At 43.1% G+C, this 20025-nt stretch overlaps 1 protein-coding gene across 2 annotated transcripts in view; it reads right to left on the bottom strand.

Moving 5' to 3' along the window:
* Nucleotides 1-20025, bottom strand: part of BMPR1B (bone morphogenetic protein receptor type 1B) — a 308301-nt gene that overhangs the window by 6452 nt on the left and 281824 nt on the right. For both annotated transcript variants that reach the window (XM_085641155.1, XM_085641154.1), the window contains exons 8-9: nt 10444-10741; nt 1353-1528 (exon numbers count right to left, since the gene is read on the bottom strand). In XM_085641155.1, coding sequence (XP_085497281.1) covers nt 1353-1528; nt 10444-10741 — 474 coding nt within the window. The remainder of the gene's footprint in view (nt 1-1352; nt 1529-10443; nt 10742-20025) is intronic.

Here is a 20025-nt window from a genome sequence, read left to right as displayed (position 1 = left end):
AATAGTGAAAAGTAAATGCAAATAAAGTGCAACACACTAATCTCACATTGCAAGGAAAAAGTAATTATCAAACAAAATCACTGTTACACCTGGGGCATCAACTCCCTTCTCCTCCCCTGCTAGCAGTTTGGAGGGTTTGCTTTGGTAAGGAGGTCCTACTGTTGAAAAGCAAGTTAGGTGCTCTCCCAAAAGCTACTAAAGTCTGTTCTCACACTAAAATCACTGTACATGTAATGGAAACTACACATGCACATATTCACCAGTTATTGTTATTTCAAGGAACTATAACGCGTGCCCTAGACACTGTACAGTGCAGTCATCAATAATGTCATTTCAGATGTCAACAGTGATGTTATCAATGATATTATAGAACATTTCATGAGTGATACAATAAGTAAGGTCATAAGCAGTGTATGGCGAGGGTATGAGTTTTGGTGTGTTTTTTTAGTTTAAAATGTCAGGTTTAAACTTTCTTTTTCAGCTAACGATCATATAACTTTAACTTTTGGTTTTTACAGTGACTGTTTTTTTTTTTTTTACTGCACTGTAAGAATTTATTGCCATTAGCAACTATAGAGTGACTTTACCTTTGATTATTTCTGTGAATTTCTAGGGCTTTTTTGATGTAACGTAATATTTTATTCCCATATGTAACTATGCTAAACCCCCACAACTACAACTAAGGACGTGCACATGTGGGGGTGGCCGCAGGTGGCCAAGTCCTGCGCCCAACCTACATGGGCAAACAACACCACGCCGGCAGCCAATCGCTTCCCGCCACAGCCATTGGCCGTGCCCAGTGTGTGGTTGACTGCAGGGATCAACCCCCTTTGCCGAGAACAGCCAGTCCCCTGCTGCACACTGCCTTTGGATGTCCCCCTACTCTGGTCCCTTTCATTTTCAGGACACGGGGATAAGTCCTCATGTCCTAAAATCGCAGCCACACCATTTTCCCTCATGCTGCATCCAGCCAATCAGAGTGAGACCTCCCACGAGACTTGCAGAACGGGAGGGGCAAGACTGACAGGAAAAGAGGCCCACTTGGTCAGACTGCTCTATTTTTTAATGTTGTGTGCTCGTGGAACTCTTGCGAGTGTCCCGCGTACCCAACCATCCAGATATAAATACATTTTTTACCTTAATTTCTACAAAAAACTACTGAATGGATTTATACCAAATGACAAAAAGCATGCTTTTCGGGTAAAAATCTATGTTTCTGCTAAAAATAAGAGTTGTTCACAGTATTTTGTATGTGGTGCGTGTGATCTTTGCTATTCTGAGATGCGATTTTTGCTGCTTCCTCTAAAACCACTGAGCTGAGCAGATGTTTTCCGAGCTCCTCCTTCGTTTACCTCCTGACACACATCTCCTCGCTATCTCCCACAGGATGAGTCCAAAGCTGTACATGTCCGCCATGATGTAGGACTGGAAATGGTTTCGGTTCAAGCTCTCATCCAGTACCTCTGGGGGCATGTAGCGTTTTGTGCCAACTCTTGTGTTCGGTGGTATGTCTACTTCATTTGTGTCGCTGAAAAAAACAGGAGAAAGAAAGTAAAGCACATGAATTGAGCAGCAAATGTTTGAAGCAACAACAGTTGGCACTGATGATGTACCACGGTCTTAAAACTAAATGAAAAGTCTCATCTCGGTGTGCCATTTGAGGGGCATCTTTTTGTCTCTCTGGGAACAGGCTATGCACTGCTTCATGCATTTAAATGTAAATAAATTCAGATGGCAAATCCCCCGAGATAGCAACTGGCATCTCTAACACCCTTTTCCAGATACACCACAGTGACAGCATCTTAGTACGAAAAGTGCCTTTCTGGAAAATATGGCACGCCCTTGGCTACGATTAGATATTTAGATAGAATCTGATTGAAAGTGGGGGAGGGCCAGTAACTATTGCGGTTTATTTCATTGGCAGGATCCTGTGGAATAATGCCAGTGATAATGAAATCTTCATTTAATGTAGAAACAGCTTCCGCCCCCCCCCCCCCTCCAGTCACTCAGTGCTTTGACTTGAAAACCAGAGAATGAACAAATTGCGAGGAAATTAGCCGTAAAGTCCTCCCTCTATAGTGCCAGCGAGGCAGAGAGAAGAAATCCACGTTCATGTACATGTATCCGTGATCGCTGCTAACATTCTTGTTCCAAATTGTAGGGCTCTGTTCCATAAAATCAATGGAACCGGGAAATATGATGAGTCGCACCTGACATGCCCAGATAAGGCCTCATCGCTGGGGGAGGAAGGATGGTTGGAAAATAGAGACGAGTACTATATGCATACAGAAAACAATCTTTTACATTGGCCTAAAACTTTACAGTAAGGTGGGGAGCAGGCGTGAATCCGTTCCATTCTCCACTTTTTCATTCTAGAAGCAGGGCCACTGGAACTTTGCGGTAACTGAGGATCAAATTATGTGGCAGGGATGACTAAATTATCGGGCAAGGAAAGAAAAATGGCACACATGCTTTTCCTTTTTAACTTCCCTCATATTTCATCCTGTAAACAGCAGCTTTCACATCACGTCCACTCCAACTTTCCCCAATGATGATTATACTATGAATCTATTCTATTTAAAATCAAAGCTAGAGCCAATACATACAAACTGGTAAATTTCAGGTCACCTTTAATGCTACTGGGTAAAATCTGGTTCTCTGCTTCCAACATTTAACTAAAATACCAGAAACTGGTGGTCTCAGAAAGAACCCCACTCTTTTTTAACAGCACAAGAAGAGTTTCACAATTCATGGAAGATCCTTTTGTTCACTCAATATACCATTTTGTGGTCATCCTAAGGTAAAAATTCAAAGCAGAGAGTGGGATTCAAGAGGCATTGTAAAGAAGAACTAGAAGTGAGAGAAAGAAGGGGCAAGACAGGGCAATGTGGAACGGACCTTGTGGATGGAACAGTCTTTCCCAAAACTCTACTATGGAACTAAAATTGGTGAAGGAGAGGCCTGCTACCCCCGATGACTGTGTGACTAAAGGGAGATGCTTCCCAATCCCGTGTGGTAGGGTGATATTCCCAAATAGGAAAACAAGATCCTACAATTCGGCACGTAATAACTCATCTTGCATGCGAGTTAATCGCGCACACTTTACTCAAACGGAATGATTGTGTTTCTGGGGAAAATGAAATACTAAAGCCCTGACGAAATCCATGGATCTGAGAGGAACTGAACATGTTGACGGAGATTTAGGGTCATAGGACCACAATATCCTCCCCCCGCCCCACATTGAGATAATTTTAAATCATACCAAAACAAACCATTAAGAAAGGGAAACGTAGGCTTCTTTGTGGTATTTGTATCTATTCTAGGTGCCCTGGTCACAGTAATATTCAAAGTGCTCCCTGGAATATGGTCGATTCCATCCTGGTTTCTAAGGGACCAGATTGAGACCCGATGGTGAACCATGCCACTACAAGTGTGGGTGAGGGTCTTACATCAAGAAAAAGATGTCTTCGTCTTTAACAATAAGAGATAGGGTATCTGATTGGGAAAGCATAACTTCCTGTATAGGCAAACTATACCCCGGTATGGTGAGTGGGAGTACCTGGCCTATTAGATCAGATGCAGAGTTGAACAATCACGTCAAGAACAACCCTTGATGAAACAATTTAATTCAGCTGTTACCCCCCCTCTCAGCATTAAGTGGTTTCATCAATAGCTAATTTTTAAGCTAGTGGTCAATTTGACTAACTGCAGCACCCAAGAGCTAGGAACATGCTTGGGGATTTGTACTTAACGCTGCAGCCTGAGTGTGAAGGTATATGATCCTACCACTTTTTATGGCAGCACCACTAGGGAACGGTCCCTAACCTGGGCTTGTAGTCACATGGTGGTAATGCATGGCCCAAGCCTCTAAAACCCATTCTGACTGCCTGCTCCAAATCACCCGTGATTAGTATTCCCAGCACAAGGTACACATCACCATCACCAATAGGGTATTAACATGTACCCTCATGGGCACAGACCAGCATATTCACCAAACTCTGTATGCAGTGGTGAAACTACCACAAAAATGCTTATTGGAAAGGCGACATTCTGTGCAAAGTGGAATGGACAGAAATTCTAGTGTATCACACACAACACGTACTGAACTGCAGATGTACTGAATGAAAATTGCAAATGAATGTACTTGTGACTAAGGGGTGTTGCTTTGTACCTTAGCAGTCACTGTTAATGTGCACGCAACCTCTGGACCCTCAGATCACAAATGGCGCATGCCAAGAGTTGAGCAATCCATTTGTATAAACTATTCGGCCTGATTTGACCCGACACAACCGGATCCATTTCTTTTGGATTGGCATTCCTTAATACATTTTAAACCACGGCAAAATCTTTGCATTAAATGGCATACGGGCAAATGGTCTGAAGTCTATTAAGACAACATGGATTTCTATGTTCCCGTTCATTGAAAATGTATGATAAATTATATAAGAAGGTACCCTCCAGCCGATGAATGAAAAAAGACAAAGCTATTTGGCCTGGTGTTGACTGCTAGAGTTTTGGTAGAGTCAAAGCTGGTTTTGAGGAAAAGTGGAAAATATTTTTTCTGGTCTGAAAAAGCACACATTGCATTAGTAGCAAGTGTTGGCCATGAAGGGAACTACTTTATGTGCAGATGTGCTCCTTGAGAAAGGCCAGAATGCTGTCATTCACAGTGAAGTTAGCAAAATGATGAAGTGGGCTGACACACTGTCCAATGCTGTAAGCTGTAGTGGGTGAATGAAAGTGTGAATGACAGCAGTAGACTAATGGGATGACCTGGGCTGACTGACAGTAATATTCATTTAAAAAAGGTTCAATTGTAAGCTTGAAGCAATCTAGATTACCCATTTGTAGCAGCACACTCATATTAAGGTACGGGATACATTACGTACACTACAACCGACATGTATTATAGGTTTTAGGAAGTATAGGGCAGGTCGGTCATGGTCTGCATCATGTTGAAAGTTGCTGGTTTGTAGCTGTACAAGTCTGGAACTCTTCCGCTATCTTTTGATAATCACTAAAGGTACCTATGGATTTTTTATTTTTGGGTTTTTTATGGTGTGCTCATCTACTCAAATGGGTTAAAGTTACAGATACTGCTGCAGACACACAAGGATAGGGGCAGAGATAGTCTTTAAGATTTCGCCCACAAATTGACTTTGATGCTAAGGGACCTTTACAACATTCATTTCTATGTTCTTCATACCAAAAAATGGTTTCTGAAACAATTTAAAAATCCTCCATAGTGGACTTTCTTTATAGAATTTTTAGAATAGAACTGTATTTGAGGTTAGCCTCCCCGTGACAAGAGCTGAGAACATGGTGAACGGATGGGGTAATGTTCCTAGCAGCATTACTATTTCTCGACCTATCAGCACCATTTAACACAGCATTACAAAACTGACAAAAAGAAATTGGTGCTGATGGAAACATCTTCGACTGGTTCTCCTTCTACCTTATATGGACAGATCAAACATATTACTAATATCTCCATTCACAACTACACATTCACCTATAAGACAGAAGTACCACAAGGGCCAATCATCTCACCAGTCCTCCCAAACATCAATATCGGTGCTTTACTAGAAGAAAATCTTTTCACCTCGCATGCTATATAATACACTGAGCATACACAAACATTTCTTACTTTGGAGTCCTAAGAACCTTAAAAGTCCCAAATGTAACTGCTTACCTGAAAGACATGGATATGTGTATGATAACAAATCGCATTAAACTAAAAGCATCAAAAAGTAAGATTTTTACATGGGGAGACTGGAAAACCCAAGGCTTATTGACAGTCTGGCTCAAAGAACTAAGACCACTACACCTAGTACTTCAAAAGAAGTAAGAAATATTGCCATCAATCCTCTCCGTGAAGAGTCAAGGCGACTAATTAACAAAATCTACATTTGAGGCCATGCGAATACACCAACTTATTTTCGAGCACATGGGATATCGAAAGAAGATCCAGATAACTACTCCTCTTGCCATAATTAAGACTGGGCATCAATTTCAGTTATGAGACTCCTCCAAAAGATCCAGAATGCACAAGTAGGACAACTCGTACATGTCAAACTATGAGTCCACTCCTCCCCTGACTTGAAGGCTCTTAATGGTCTCCCTGTCGCTAGAAGATCTACTTTCAAAATAACTCTGCATTACACAAAAAGAAATTGTTAGGCACTGGGGTTTGTAGTCAGCAGAATATACACCCTGCCCAAGCAGGAGTCACAATCCTAGTCAAGGTAAGTCAGGCACACAACCTAAATTAACCTGTGCTCACCCTCTGGTGGTGTGGCACAGAGCAGTCAGGCTTAATTTAGGATGCAATTTGCAAAGTATTTGTGCTGATTTAAGTTTTAGTAACAGTAAAAACTCCACAAAAAGACTCCACATCAGTTTAGAAAAATAGAGAATATTTATCGGAGTAAAACAAGACCACAATAACAAACATCCTATCAGTAAAAACTGAGATATGAACTTTTAAAGATTAAATCCAAAAACAGTGCTTAGAAGTCAATAGCGCCAAATGGTTACTGTAGGTCGAGCTACACCGGTGTAAAACCAAGGTCAGGCTGACCGCAACGGAAGGCAGGCCAGCTACAGGGCCCATGCAGGGCTGCTTAAAAAGTACCTACACATACAAAGCGTTGGTGTCTAGGAATCCGTGCGTCGGTTCCGATTTACACTGTCGGGTTGATGAGTCGGAATAGAGCTTCACAGTCTGTGTCGAATGGCCAGTGCTGCGTCGGACTCGAGTGTGGCAGTAGCATCTTCAGATTGGCACTGTCATCATTAAACCTCGCAGTCGAGACCCGCGTCGTCATCGAGTCTGCATTGTGTCAGTTACGATCGCTGCAAAGGGGTCACTGCATCAATGTTTGCAGAAAACAGCCGCTGAACCCACTTCTGAGGTGCAGGACTGGAGGGGGCACCTTAGGCAAGGGTAGAGCTCAAGATGTCAGAGTACTGCAGCACCAGCAGTGTTGAAAGAAGTCTTGTGTGCCCTCTTTTGTGACCCTGAGACTTCAAAGCACAGGAGGTAAGCCACCTAGCCCTTGAAGAAACGGGTTCAAGAACGTACAGAACAGGTCCAGTCATTCTCACTACCAGACAAGAAGCAGCAGACTGCAGGCCAACACAGCAGAGCAGGCAGCAAAGTGGCAGTCCCTCCTACAGCACAGCAATCAGCAGGCAGCAGGCCAACACAGCAATGCAGGGAGCAAAGTGGAAGTCCTTACATCAGCACATCAGGTCTTCTTCCAGGCAGAATATCCTTGGGTCCAGCAAAGTTTTGATCTGATGTTGTCAGGGGTCCAGTACTTATACCTAAATGTGCATTTGCAGTGGAGAGACATCAAACAGGTCTTTGAAGATCACAAGGTCCGTGCCTTTCCTCCCCTGACTTCAGACTCACTACAGGGGGCTATGCAGCTCTTAATGTAGGGACAGGCACAGCCCTATTCAGGTGCAAGTGTCAGCTCCTCCCTCCCAATCTACCTCAGGAAGGCCCATCAGCTTGGAGATGGGCCATCAGGATGCAAATGTCACACCCCTTCTCCCTTTGCGTGATTATCCAGAGGGAATGCACAAAGTCCAGCTGTCACCCACCCCAGAAGTGTATTCAGAGACAGGCAGAGGCACAGATTGGTTTAAAGTGAGAAAATTGTAACTTTTTGAAAGTGGCATTTTCAGACTTACAATTTAAAATCCAACTTCACCGTAAGTTGTGATTTTAAAGTGCGAGGCCAGAGACACCACACTCCAAATCTCCATCTTTTCCCAATTGGAAATGACACTTAAAATATGTTTTAAAGCAATCCCAATGTTAACCTATGGGAGAAATAGGCATAGCAGCAGTGAAAAACGAATTTAGCAGTTTTTCATTACCAGGACATGCAAAACTCAAAAGTACATGTCCTACCCTTTAAAAACATTGCAGCCCGCCAAAGGGCTGCCTCGGGCCTACCTTAAGGGTCACATATGTAATAAAATGGAAGGTTTGGGCCGGGTACGCAGGTTAGCTTGCCAGGTCGAAATGGTAGTTTAATCTGCACACACAGGATCTGCAGTGACCGGCCTGAGCCATGTTTAAAGAGCTAATGCGTGGGTGGCACAATTGGTGCAGCAGGCCCAATAGTAGCATTTAATTTACAGGACCTGGGTTCATATAGTGCACTCTGCTAGGGACTTATAAGTACATTAAATATGCCAATTGTGAATAAGCCAATGTTTCTTTGTTTTGAGTACAGAGCATATGCACTTTAGCACTAGTCAGCAGTGGTAAAGTGGCCAGAATCCTAAAGCCAGCAAAACAGGAGGTTAGAAGACAAAGTCAGGGAGAAGACGCTAAGGATGCCAGATATAACAGAAATGAATAGAATAGGACCGATTTTCTTGCAAATGAAGATTGAGAGATACTCTCAGAAAAGGACACTTTGTTCCAGATTAGCACTCAAACTAGTTATTGCATCCTACAAGACAACATCATTTGGTGACACATTTTTTTCCAGTTCAAGACACCAAGTAATGGAAATCACTTCCAGCAAGGATACAAATCATCAATCATCACTTAAAAATCAGGAGCGTGGCGAAGATGTGGCTATCTGCCACTTGAATCTATAGTAAACCAGTAAATCTCTGTTACTCCAGAGCAAGTTAGGAATCAAGGGATCTTATTGAGGAGAAGCAAAAAATACCTAAAGATAACAAAAGAGCTCACATAACATTGCATCAGCATCATACGGATAAAATGTAAGAGACTGCAAGCCTCAATTTCATTGACAAATTCGATGATAGAAGTATCAGCTGAAATATATCCAGCTACACAACACTAGGCATAGGGAAACAACAAAAACGTCTCTTCAAATGTCGAGGTGTATAACGTTTTAATTCGAATAAGATTTTTCAAAGCCATCTGAGAAATTGTGCAATCATTATTGCATAACTTTACACCATGCATGTCCCTTGCACGTCAGCTGAAAAAGAGGTCTGCTGGTACATGAATGCACTCCAAACATTTTCATGACTGATAATTCCAGAATCTTGGTTTGCATTACAATTAAACGAGTATCTATACTACAGCTTTAGTGTCTATACTCAGTGTAAAGGGCCCTCAGAGTTGCTCTCTATGACAAACTCGATCCTCACAAATAATGGCTTGAAAAACTCTGCTCCAATGGCCGGACAACCAGACTAGAAACTACTTGATAATCTATGATCTGTACAGGTGACAATGCTACTAACAATGTGAAACAACCCACTAACTCAAGGGCATGAAATTAGCATCTCACATGGATCCTACAAAATCCTATAATTATCTGAATTAGAAGAATATCACAAATCATCTGGCACAGAATGAAACTAACTCCGCTGGAATAGCATGCTACCGATCTGCAAAGCGTTTGAGTCTTTAATCACGTAAATAAAAATATAAATTTTGTTTCAAATTAATTGAAAAGCAGAAGATTCTCAAGCTGCACTTGCCCACTCTGATAAGTTCTTGCAAAATGTGCTTTTGGGCCTCTTGAAGCAAGGCCTAGCATGCTGTAGCATTGGGGATAGCATGAAGATAGTCAAAAGAAGGTATCTGGGAAGAGCTACACAGATGCAGTGAGGTATACAACTCAAATACCAGCATAGCTGAGACAGTATTCCATAATGTTTCTTAATGAAGGAAGGGGTCCACACGTCTCGATATACCAAGAGGGCCGGGAAGCCTAGGTCTTCACAAAATCATATAGCTTCACGGTATTCATCAAGATGAGTCACACAATATCCATCGGGACAAGTTCATTACACATGTATGATCGGTTAGAATAACAGCAGAGCAGTACAGGTATATTACTGCCAACATAGCTAGCTTTGCTTGAAGAAAGATGCTAAGTAGATTTACTAAGGTTCAAACATGCATCGTTATTTATTGGGGTAAGAGGACTTAGACATTTCCCAAAAAGTCTTTTCAATGCTTGCAACAATTTATGTGAATGAAGATGAGTGACAATACACTATTTGTGACCAAAGCCTTTGGGCGTTTGATACTCATAGCAGTAAATATCGGATTAAGGAAACAATACTTAATCCAGATTTTCCCTTTGGCATTGTCCTGCTATATTAAAACAATGAAGTTGGCACCATTCCAATTTTTACTGGGTTTACTATCACCTATATTTCCTTGTGTTCAGCAGTTGCAAAGATATTTCTCAGAGGTAGAATGAAAAGACATCTAAGAGTCAATTTTGCTAAAGTTTACCTTGTTATTTGTGGCACCAAATTACCTCAGTGAGCAACATAAGTAAGGCATGCAATTTACATTCATGATGCAGGGGCTGAGGCCTATTGAATTGTCCCCTGGATTTCTAATGTCTTTGAAGCTTTGTTTCATGCCTATGCTAGCTGGTGGCAGAGTCCCCAGTTAGACATCCTCATTTCAGTTTTACTAACCTGATGAATTTCACAGCCAAGCCCAGATCTGCTATACAGCAAGTCCCGTTCTTCTTCACCAAGAGGTTTTTACTTTTCAGATCACGGTGGGCAATAGCGGGTTTGCCTTTGGTGCCAAAGATTTCGGTGTGGAGGTGACAAAGGCCACTGATGGAGGAGTATGCCAGCTTCAGCATGCCCTTGGTGTCCAGCGTGGTTGACTTCAGGTAATCATACAGTGAGCCATTCTCATGATAGTCTGTTATTAGGTACAGCTGTGTCCAGGATCCGGTGCCTTTGATGTCTGCTGCAATAAACCCTTAAGAAAGAAAAACATTAAAATTAATTTAATGGTACGTAGCGTACGTACGTTTGTGGAGCGGTCTTCATATTACTTATGTTATTACTGCTGAACATCCAGTTTACATTTCCACATGGACGGTCAACCAAGACCCACACTTCACCTTGCAATTGTGTACTGATACCGACCGACTCAGGAATAAAGGCATCTTTTAGTAGAAAACATGAGACTTTTTTCAATTTCAGAGGCACCTTTGACCAAGTGGAACTCTTCCTGGGTGCCACTGTGGAGAATTCAGGTGCAATGTTTAGGTACTGTATACAAAAGGACCTGTTCACAATGTGAGCGAGTAATTTATACATCCGTTCCGGTTGTCATACGTTTTAGACAATCTTTAAAGCATGCGATTATTTCATCTATGCTATTCGTCGGTGTAGCTCACTTAAGAGAAGAAAAGGAAAGGCAAATATTTTGCATACGAGGTAAAGCAGAATGACTATCAATGCGTCTAAAAGCTTATGTCTCCAACACCCAAGCGTGATGAAAAAAGAGTGAGTGGGAGTGTTGGTGCCTCACGGTAACGCCACCAAGGAGGGTTAAGCAGGATGGTACTCGCCTGCTACCTCAAGATCTCATCATCAGCTACCAACACTCCAAAAGCAAGAACTATGTATAAGAAAAACAATCATTGACTGTACAGGTGCTAAGGTGTGTGATTAAAGAAAGAAGAACTGTGCTAAAGTGTGTGCACCATGTTGAACCCCATAGTGATATACAATGATATCCAAAATTGAGCTGAATCACACTGGCTTGCGTTTTTTATTCTAAGCTGCGTGATTGCTCATGTTTAAAATGCCGACATGTTTCATTGCCACTGGACAAAACTCACGGCAACTTCTTCAGGGCGTGGGGTCTGTTCGTTTCACCCTGCACCTCTGTTTGTCAATTAAAAACAATTCTGTTGGAGACAAAAGAAAAATACACAAACATAACAACACAGGACAGGCTTGGTTGGCAACCGGTTTACCTCAGGACTGTTGTCCTATGTATTGCATTCTGAGTCACACTTTGTCATATTTACCGGGATATTGCCCACCATGGGCATACCTTTACCCTTGAGTCCTTGTGGCTGAATACACGCGTTCAAGGCTCCACTTATTCAACTCCAATCGTGAGTCTGTAATATATAATGTACAACAACGATTGTATGGCTGACAGTGTCAAATGTCTACCCTGAGTGGTGTCATTGATAATTAATGCTGGTGTATCTCCGTCCTGATTAGGTATCACCCCAGTATCTAAGTCTTTCCTTGTAACTTCCTCGTGTTCAGCATCCTGTTCGATAAGCTGTGCCCCCTTATAGTAGCATACCCTTTATGGAGTTCTAGCCTGACCCATCCGCGTTAAAACCCCCCGCTCTCACCGAGGTTTCCCAAATTCCCTTCCTTTGATGTTTTCGTGCCGAGTGCCCCAAGTTAGATACATCAAGCGAGACTCACCGTGAAAGTGTTCGTGACTGGCGTTTACTCAGCCCAGCAACAACGCGGCTGTTGTGTTTCGCGGTATAAGAACGTACTTACGTTCACCACGTGACTTGCCTTCACAGATCCCGTTCTCACATGGGAGTTCGCGTAGTGTAAAAAAGGCTGCCATTTTGCAGTGGGGGGTTCCTTAGTGTACCAACCCCCATTAGTTTGCAAAAGTGTTCTACTACATATAATTACTGCGCCCCAGTGGTGGATAATGATGGATATATATCAATCAACCTATTTGTAACATTTACAAAAAGCGAAACTAAGGTCTTTCCAGAAATCCCCCTTCGGATACATGTCCCTTTGTAGTTTTTAATTTTTCATTGGGAACTGACCAAGTGGTGGGTGGAGGTGTATCACCCTGCCCGGTTACTTCCGCATTAATGATAGGTAAAAGCTTTGTATTCTCATATTCTCAAATTATAGCTATGAGAGTTATGACCCGTTAATAATGCACTCTTTGGGTTAAATCATTCCCAGAAGATTGGACCTCTTGGATGTACAATTTACAAATTAATACTGACTGGGGTCTGAGTACTAGTAAACCTTTGGTGGTATGAAGGAAGGATTAGGTGATTCATGTATTCACCTAACTCCATTCGATAAGGTCGTTTAGTCCATTTTGGTCCACACCCTCTTGGTAAATCCAACGTGCTTCCCTACTACTCAATCTGGATTCAATATTAAACTGATCGCCTGTAACTTTTTCCAGCACTACCCAGCGCACGTCTTGAGGGGTATGTTTTTGTGTCTGAAAATGTTGTATCAATTTGGTGCTCAATTTGCCTGCGCGAAGTGTACTAAGGTGTTCTTGTATCCTTGTTTTTACCTTTCTGGTGGTAAGGCCGATATAGTGGAGCTCGCAGGGGCATGTTAGTCTATAAATGACATGAGAAGTATTACAGTTGCTGAATTTGTTTAAAAACCAGATTTTTTTGTTTGCAAGGGTGACGTTTTTGGTAGGTGATGTAAATGCACACACAGAGCAATTCCCACACGGGTAGTGCCCCGGAGGAATGTTGGTCTCACGTGGACTTATTTTGGGTCTGGTATGGACCAGCCGGTCCCGGATGTTCGCCGATCGTTTAAATGCAAACCGGGGTGGAGGCATTTGCATATTGGTGGTACTGAGCAAATGCCAATGCCTACGAATAATCTGCCTGATTTTGGTGGAGAGTGGCCCAAAGGTGGTGACCACTGGAATACATTCACCTTTTTCCTTAGAGGTTTTTTCCAAAAGGGCTGCACGGGGCGTGTTATATGCTCGTTTTTTTGCCTGTCTTATGACCTTTCTGGGATATGCTCGATGTTCTAACTTAGTGGCCAATACATTTGATTGTTCAGAGTATTCCTGTATGGTGGAACAGTTTCGGCGGTATCTTAAAAACTGTCCCACAGGCAAGTTGTCGCGGAGGGCTCTGGGATGGTATGATCTATAGTGTAGCAGGGAGTTTTTATCCGTTGATTTGTGATGTACCCTGGTCACGAGCTTATCATCCTCTGCCTGAATATCAAGGTCCAGATATACTGCGGTTGTTTTGCTCATTTCCCAAGTGAACTTTAAACAGCTATCTAGACCATTCAGCCAGGAAAGAAAATCCTTAAGTCTCTCTTCCGTGCCTTCCCATATGCATAGTACATCGTCTATATATCTCTTCCAGAGGACAATGTTCCTCTGGAAGAGATTGGTGTCAGAATGGATGTGGTACGCTTCAAACTGGCCTACATAAATGCAGGCCAGACTGGGGGCGAATGTAGCCCCCATCGAAGTCCCAGACACCTGGAGATATACCTGGTCTTTGCATGAGAAGAAGTTTTGGGTCAATGCGATCTCTATGCATTGGAGGACGAAGGTTTGTGGGCAGTCATAGAACCATTCAGAATCCCTCAGGGCACGCGCTGCTGCCACCAGGTCGCCTCCTGAGGGATACTGGTGTACAACGACTCTATGTCAATGGTTACTAGGAATTGGTTTGCAGGATTGTATGAGACATTCTCCAGAATTCTCAAAACGTCCGTGGTGTCCTGGACGTATGAGGGTTGGGTGATGACACATTCCCTTAGGAAGAAGTCTGCAAACTGTGATAGTGGTTCTAATAGCGATTGAATGCCAGAGACGATGGGTCGTCCCGGGGGAGGCTGTTGTTTCTTATGGATTTTGGGTACAATATAGAACGCCGGCATTCTCGGTTTCATGTTAATCAGAAATTCGGCTTCCCTATATGTGACCCATTTCTTTTCTTTAGCCTCAGTTACCAATTGGATGATGGTCGCCTGCAGGTCATTGGTGGGGTCCCGCGCCAAAGGTCTATAATTACAGCGGTTCCCCAAAAGCCTAGCCACTTCTGTGTCGTAATCAAGGGTATCCATCACTACCACCGCCCCGTCTTTATCGGCTGGCTTAATAGTGATTGTCTGGTTGTTTTGTAGACTTTTCAATGCCTGCCAGTCTCTAGAACTAAACTTACGGTGCCCTTCCCAGTTTTGTCCCCCCGGAAATACAGTAGGCCCTGAAACTGTGGTTTTTGAACAGAAGATCCTACAGGATATCAGTCAGATTGAACACAATATGCACACTGTGGACCACAGCAATATGAGTTCTAGAGACTGGCAGGCATTGAAAAGTCTACAAAACAACCAGACAATCACTATTAAGCCAGCCGATAAAGGCGGGGCGGTGGTAGTGATGGATACCCTTGATTACGACACAGAAGTGGCTAGGCTTTTGGGGAACCGCTGTAATTATAGACCTTTGGTAACTGAGGCTAAAGAAAAGAAATGGGTCACATATAGGGAAGCCGAATTTCTGATTAACATGAAACCGAGAATGCCGGCGTTCTATATTGTACCCAAAATCCGTAAGAAACAACAGCCTCCCCCGGGACGACCCATCGTCTCTGGCATTCAATCGCTATTAGAACCACTATCACAGTTTGCAGACTTCTTCCTAAGGGAATGTGTCATCACCCAACCCTCATACGTCCAGGACACCACGGACGTTTTGAGAATTCTGGAGAATGTCTCATACAATCCTGCAAACCAATTCCTAGTAACCATTGACATAGAGTCGTTGTACACCAGTATCCCTCAGGAGGCGACGCTGGTGGCAGCAGCGCGTGCCCTGAGGGATTCTGAATGGTTCTATGACTGCCCACAAACCTTCGTCCTCCAATGCATAGAGATTGCATTGACCCAAAACTTCTTCTCATGCAAAGACCAGGTATATCTCCAGGTGTCTGGGACTTCGATGGGGGCTACATTCGCCCCCAGTCTGGCCTGCATTTATGTAGGCCAGTTTGAAGCGTACCACATCCATTCTGACACCAATCTCTTCCAGAGGAACATTGTCCTCTGGAAGAGATATATAGACGATGTACTATGCATATGGGAAGGCACGGAAGAGAGACTTAAGGATTTTCTTTCCTGGCTGAATGGTCTAGATAGCTGTTTAAAGTTCACTTGGGAAATGAGCAAAACAACCGCAGTATATCTGGACCTTGATATTCAGGCAGAGGATGATAAGCTCGTGACCAGGGTACATCACAAATCAACGGATAAAAACTCCCTGCTACACTATAGATCATACCATCCCAGAGCCCTCCGCGACAACTTGCCTGTGGGACAGTTTTTAAGATACCGCCGAAACTGTTCCACCATACAGGAATACTCTGAACAATCAAATGTATTGGCCACTAAGTTAGAACATCGAGCATATCCCAGAAAGGTCATAAGACAGGCAAAAAAACGAGCAAATAACACGCCCCGTGCAGCCCTTTTGAAAAAAACCTCTAAGGAAAAAGGTGAATGTATTCCAGTGGTCACCACCTTTGGGCCACTCTCCACCAAAATCAGGCAGATTATTCGTAGGCATTGGCATTTGCTCAGTACCACCAATATGCAAATGCCTCCACCCCGGTTTGCATTTAAACGATCGGCGAACATCCGGGACCGGCTGGTCCATACCAGACCCAAAATAAGTCCACGTGAGACCAACATTCCTCCGGGGCACTACCCGTGTGGGAATTGCTCTGTGTGTGCATTTACATCACCTACCAAAAACGTCACCCTTGCAAACAAAAAAATCTGGTTTTTAAACAAATTCAGCAACTGTAATACTTCTCATGTCATTTATAGACTAACATGCCCCTGCGAGCTCCACTATATCGGCCTTACCACCAGAAAGGTAAAAACAAGGATACAAGAACACCTTAGTACACTTCGCGCAGGCAAATTGAGCACCAAATTGATACAACATTTTCAGACACAAAAACATACCCCTCAAGACGTGCGCTGGGTAGTGCTGGAAAAAGTTACAGGCGATCAGTTTAATATTGAATCCAGATTGAGTAGTAGGGAAGCACGTTGGATTTACCAAGAGGGTGTGGACCAAAATGGACTAAACGACCTTATCGAATGGAGTTAGGTGAATACATGAATCACCTAATCCTTCCTTCATACCACCAAAGGTTTACTAGTACTCAGACCCCAGTCAGTATTAATTTGTAAATTGTACATCCAAGAGGTCCAATCTTCTGGGAATGATTTAACCCAAAGAGTGCATTATTAACGGGTCATAACTCTCATAGCTATAATTTGAGAATATGAGAATACAAAGCTTTTACCTATCATTAATGCGGAAGTAACCGGGCAGGGTGATACACCTCCACCCACCACTTGGTCAGTTCCCAATGAAAAATTAAAAACTACAAAGGGACATGTATCCGAAGGGGGATTTCTGGAAAGACCTTAGTTTCGCTTTTTGTAAATGTTACAAATAGGTTGATTGATATATATCCATCATTATCCACCACTGGGGCGCAGTAATTATATGTAGTAGAACACTTTTGCAAACTAATGGGGGTTGGTACACTAAGGAACCCCCCACTGCAAAATGGCAGCCTTTTTTACACTACGCGAACTCCCATGTGAGAACGGGATCTGTGAAGGCAAGTCACGTGGTGAACGTAAGTACGTTCTTATACCGCGAAACACAACAGCCGCGTTGTTGCTGGGCTGAGTAAACGCCAGTCACGAACACTTTCACGGTGAGTCTCGCTTGATGTATCTAACTTGGGGCACTCGGCACGAAAACATCAAAGGAAGGGAATTTGGGAAACCTCGGTGAGAGCGGGGGGTTTTAACGCGGATGGGTCAGGCTAGAACTCCATAAAGGGTATGCTACTATAAGGGGGCACAGCTTATCGAACAGGATGCTGAACACGAGGAAGTTACAAGGAAAGACTTAGATACTGGGGTGATACCTAATCAGGACGGAGATACACCAGCATTAATTATCAATGACACCACTCAGGGTAGACATTTGACACTGTCAGCCATACAATCGTTGTTGTACATTATATATTACAGACTCACGATTGGAGTTGAATAAGTGGAGCCTTGAACGCGTGTATTCAGCCACAAGGACTCAAGGGTAAAGGTATGCCCATGGTGGGCAATATCCCGGTAAATATGACAAAGTGTGACTCAGAATGCAATACATAGGACAACAGTCCTGAGGTAAACCGGTTGCCAACCAAGCCTGTCCTGTGTTGTTATGTTTGTGTATTTTTCTTTTGTCTCCAACAGAATTGTTTTTAATTGACAAACAGAGGTGCAGGGTGAAACGAACAGACCCCACGCCCTGAAGAAGTTGCCGTGAGTTTTGTCCAGTGGCAATGAAACATGTCGGCATTTTAAACATGAGCAATCACGCAGCTTAGAATAAAAAACGCAAGCCAGTGTGATTCAGCTCAATTTTGGATATCATTGTATATCACTATGGGGTTCAACATGGTGCACACACTTTAGCACAGTTCTTCTTTCTTTAATCACACACCTTAGCACCTGTACAGTCAATGATTGTTTTTCTTACACATAGTTCTTGCTTTTGGAGTGTTGGTAGCTGATGATGAGATCTTGAGGTAGCAGGCGAGTACCATCCTGCTTAACCCTCCTTGGTGGCACTACCGTGAGGCACCAACACTCCCACTCACTCTTTTTTCATCACGCTTGGGTGTTGGAGACATAAGCTTTTAGACGCATTGATAGTCATTCTGCTTTACCTCGTATGCAAAATATTTGTCTTTCCTTTTCTTCTCTTAAGTGAGCTACACCGACGAATAGCATAGATGAAATAATCGCATGCTTTAAAGATTGTCTAAAACGTATGACAACCGGAACGGATGTATAAATTACTCGCTCACATTGTGAACAGGTCCTTTTGTATACAGTGCATTGAGTGGGGGATGACCTGTTCTCTGCCCCTTCAGCTCCTTATTGTAGACTGGCAATGTTTAGGTACCCAGTGGTTTGCATATCTAAAAATCAAAGAGCGGCCCGACATGCCTCGCTTTGATGAGCTGTGAGCAAAGGGCCTTATTTAGAGTTTAGCATTCAATCACGGTTGTATTACGTCCGCCTCCCTGATGTAGTAATGTCTGCCACATTTAGTGATCGCAACAAGCTCAGCCGTGTTTTCGGAACCTGGATAGGAATTGCCATTGTGACGTGTCATGTCAAGATCCAGAAAGTTATGCAGACAGCCGCAATGGGTTTTGATGGCCAGTCACCCAACTTTACCAAAGATTTTGTTTTTAGAAAACAAACTTCCAAAGTTGGATTTTGTTACTGAAAAACAAATAACTAATGGCGCACATTCCCAGGGAACTTTTTTCCAGAATGTGGGTGGTCATTATTTGTTTCACAGACAAAAATAAAGGACATCACACCGTCCGCCATAAATAGGGCACATGGTGTAATGTCCTTCCTCCAATGGCTCCTACCTTTCTGGCTGTCCGAGGAAGATTCCCATCAACCAAAAGCTATTGTATTCCACACAACCATAATAGTGTGGTGGACGGACAGTGGGTTTGGTGGACAGGGTCCTCAGTCACAGTTGTAACAGAGTAGCCTATCTTCTAAACTCCCAATCTGCCCTTTTAACAATAGTAAACAAAGGATGTAGGAGCATCTACTTTTTCCTTTAGGGCAAAAGTGGTAACATTGTCGATGTTGATACTTTCAAAGTCAGTGGCTGTTTAGAGTTAGAAATTGGGATGAGGGTACGAATGCATGCAGGGAAATATCAGGCCATGCTTCCACTCAGGAAATTGTGGAAAACTGCATGAAAAATATGATCCTGATTCAGAAAGCTAGATCAGAATAGTGACTGTATTCAGAGAGGTAAAGGACTGGTACAGCACCCAATTGAAAGTTTTTAAGTCAAAGCTGTTTCCGCCTAGATATTTGGTAGCACCTCTTTGGCTGACTCACAGTAGCTTTCCTTAGAAAGGGTTCAGGTTCAACAACTGCAGGAGTGGTGATCTGGAACCTGAGGAAACATCAGATGATTGCCGTCTTACAGGAAAGATGTAAAAGGGGCTAACGTGGGCCAGAAACATTGTATTTCTGTTGCTGGACACCTTGAGTTTCAGTAGTATTAGCACGATCAGTGAATCTGGCGGGAAAGTGAACCTTGCAGTTTAATAGGAACGTTTCCCCTAGAAACGCTTTACTTTTCCTAAACCCAGAAACAGTGTTGTCTTCTGTGACACATGGATGTCGGAGTGGAATGCATAAGGTTAATATACCTATTAACTATCTTGAGAGTGATTTTCCACTCATGTGGAGCTCGGTATAGTCTGCTCTAAGCACCCTCTTCCACGTTCTCTCTCCCTAATGGGATGAACATTGAAAAACGCTGTGCTGCAGAGTCCAGTGCAAACCGGAGTTACTTGCAGGTTACCGAGGTCCTCCGAGTCCCTCAGTCCT

This window comes from Triturus cristatus, chromosome 2_2 (genome assembly GCF_964204655.1).
Source record: "Triturus cristatus chromosome 2_2, aTriCri1.1, whole genome shotgun sequence".
NCBI classification, from domain to species: Eukaryota; Metazoa; Chordata; class Amphibia; order Caudata; family Salamandridae; genus Triturus; species Triturus cristatus.
This window is presented reverse-complemented; position numbering and strand designations above follow the sequence as displayed.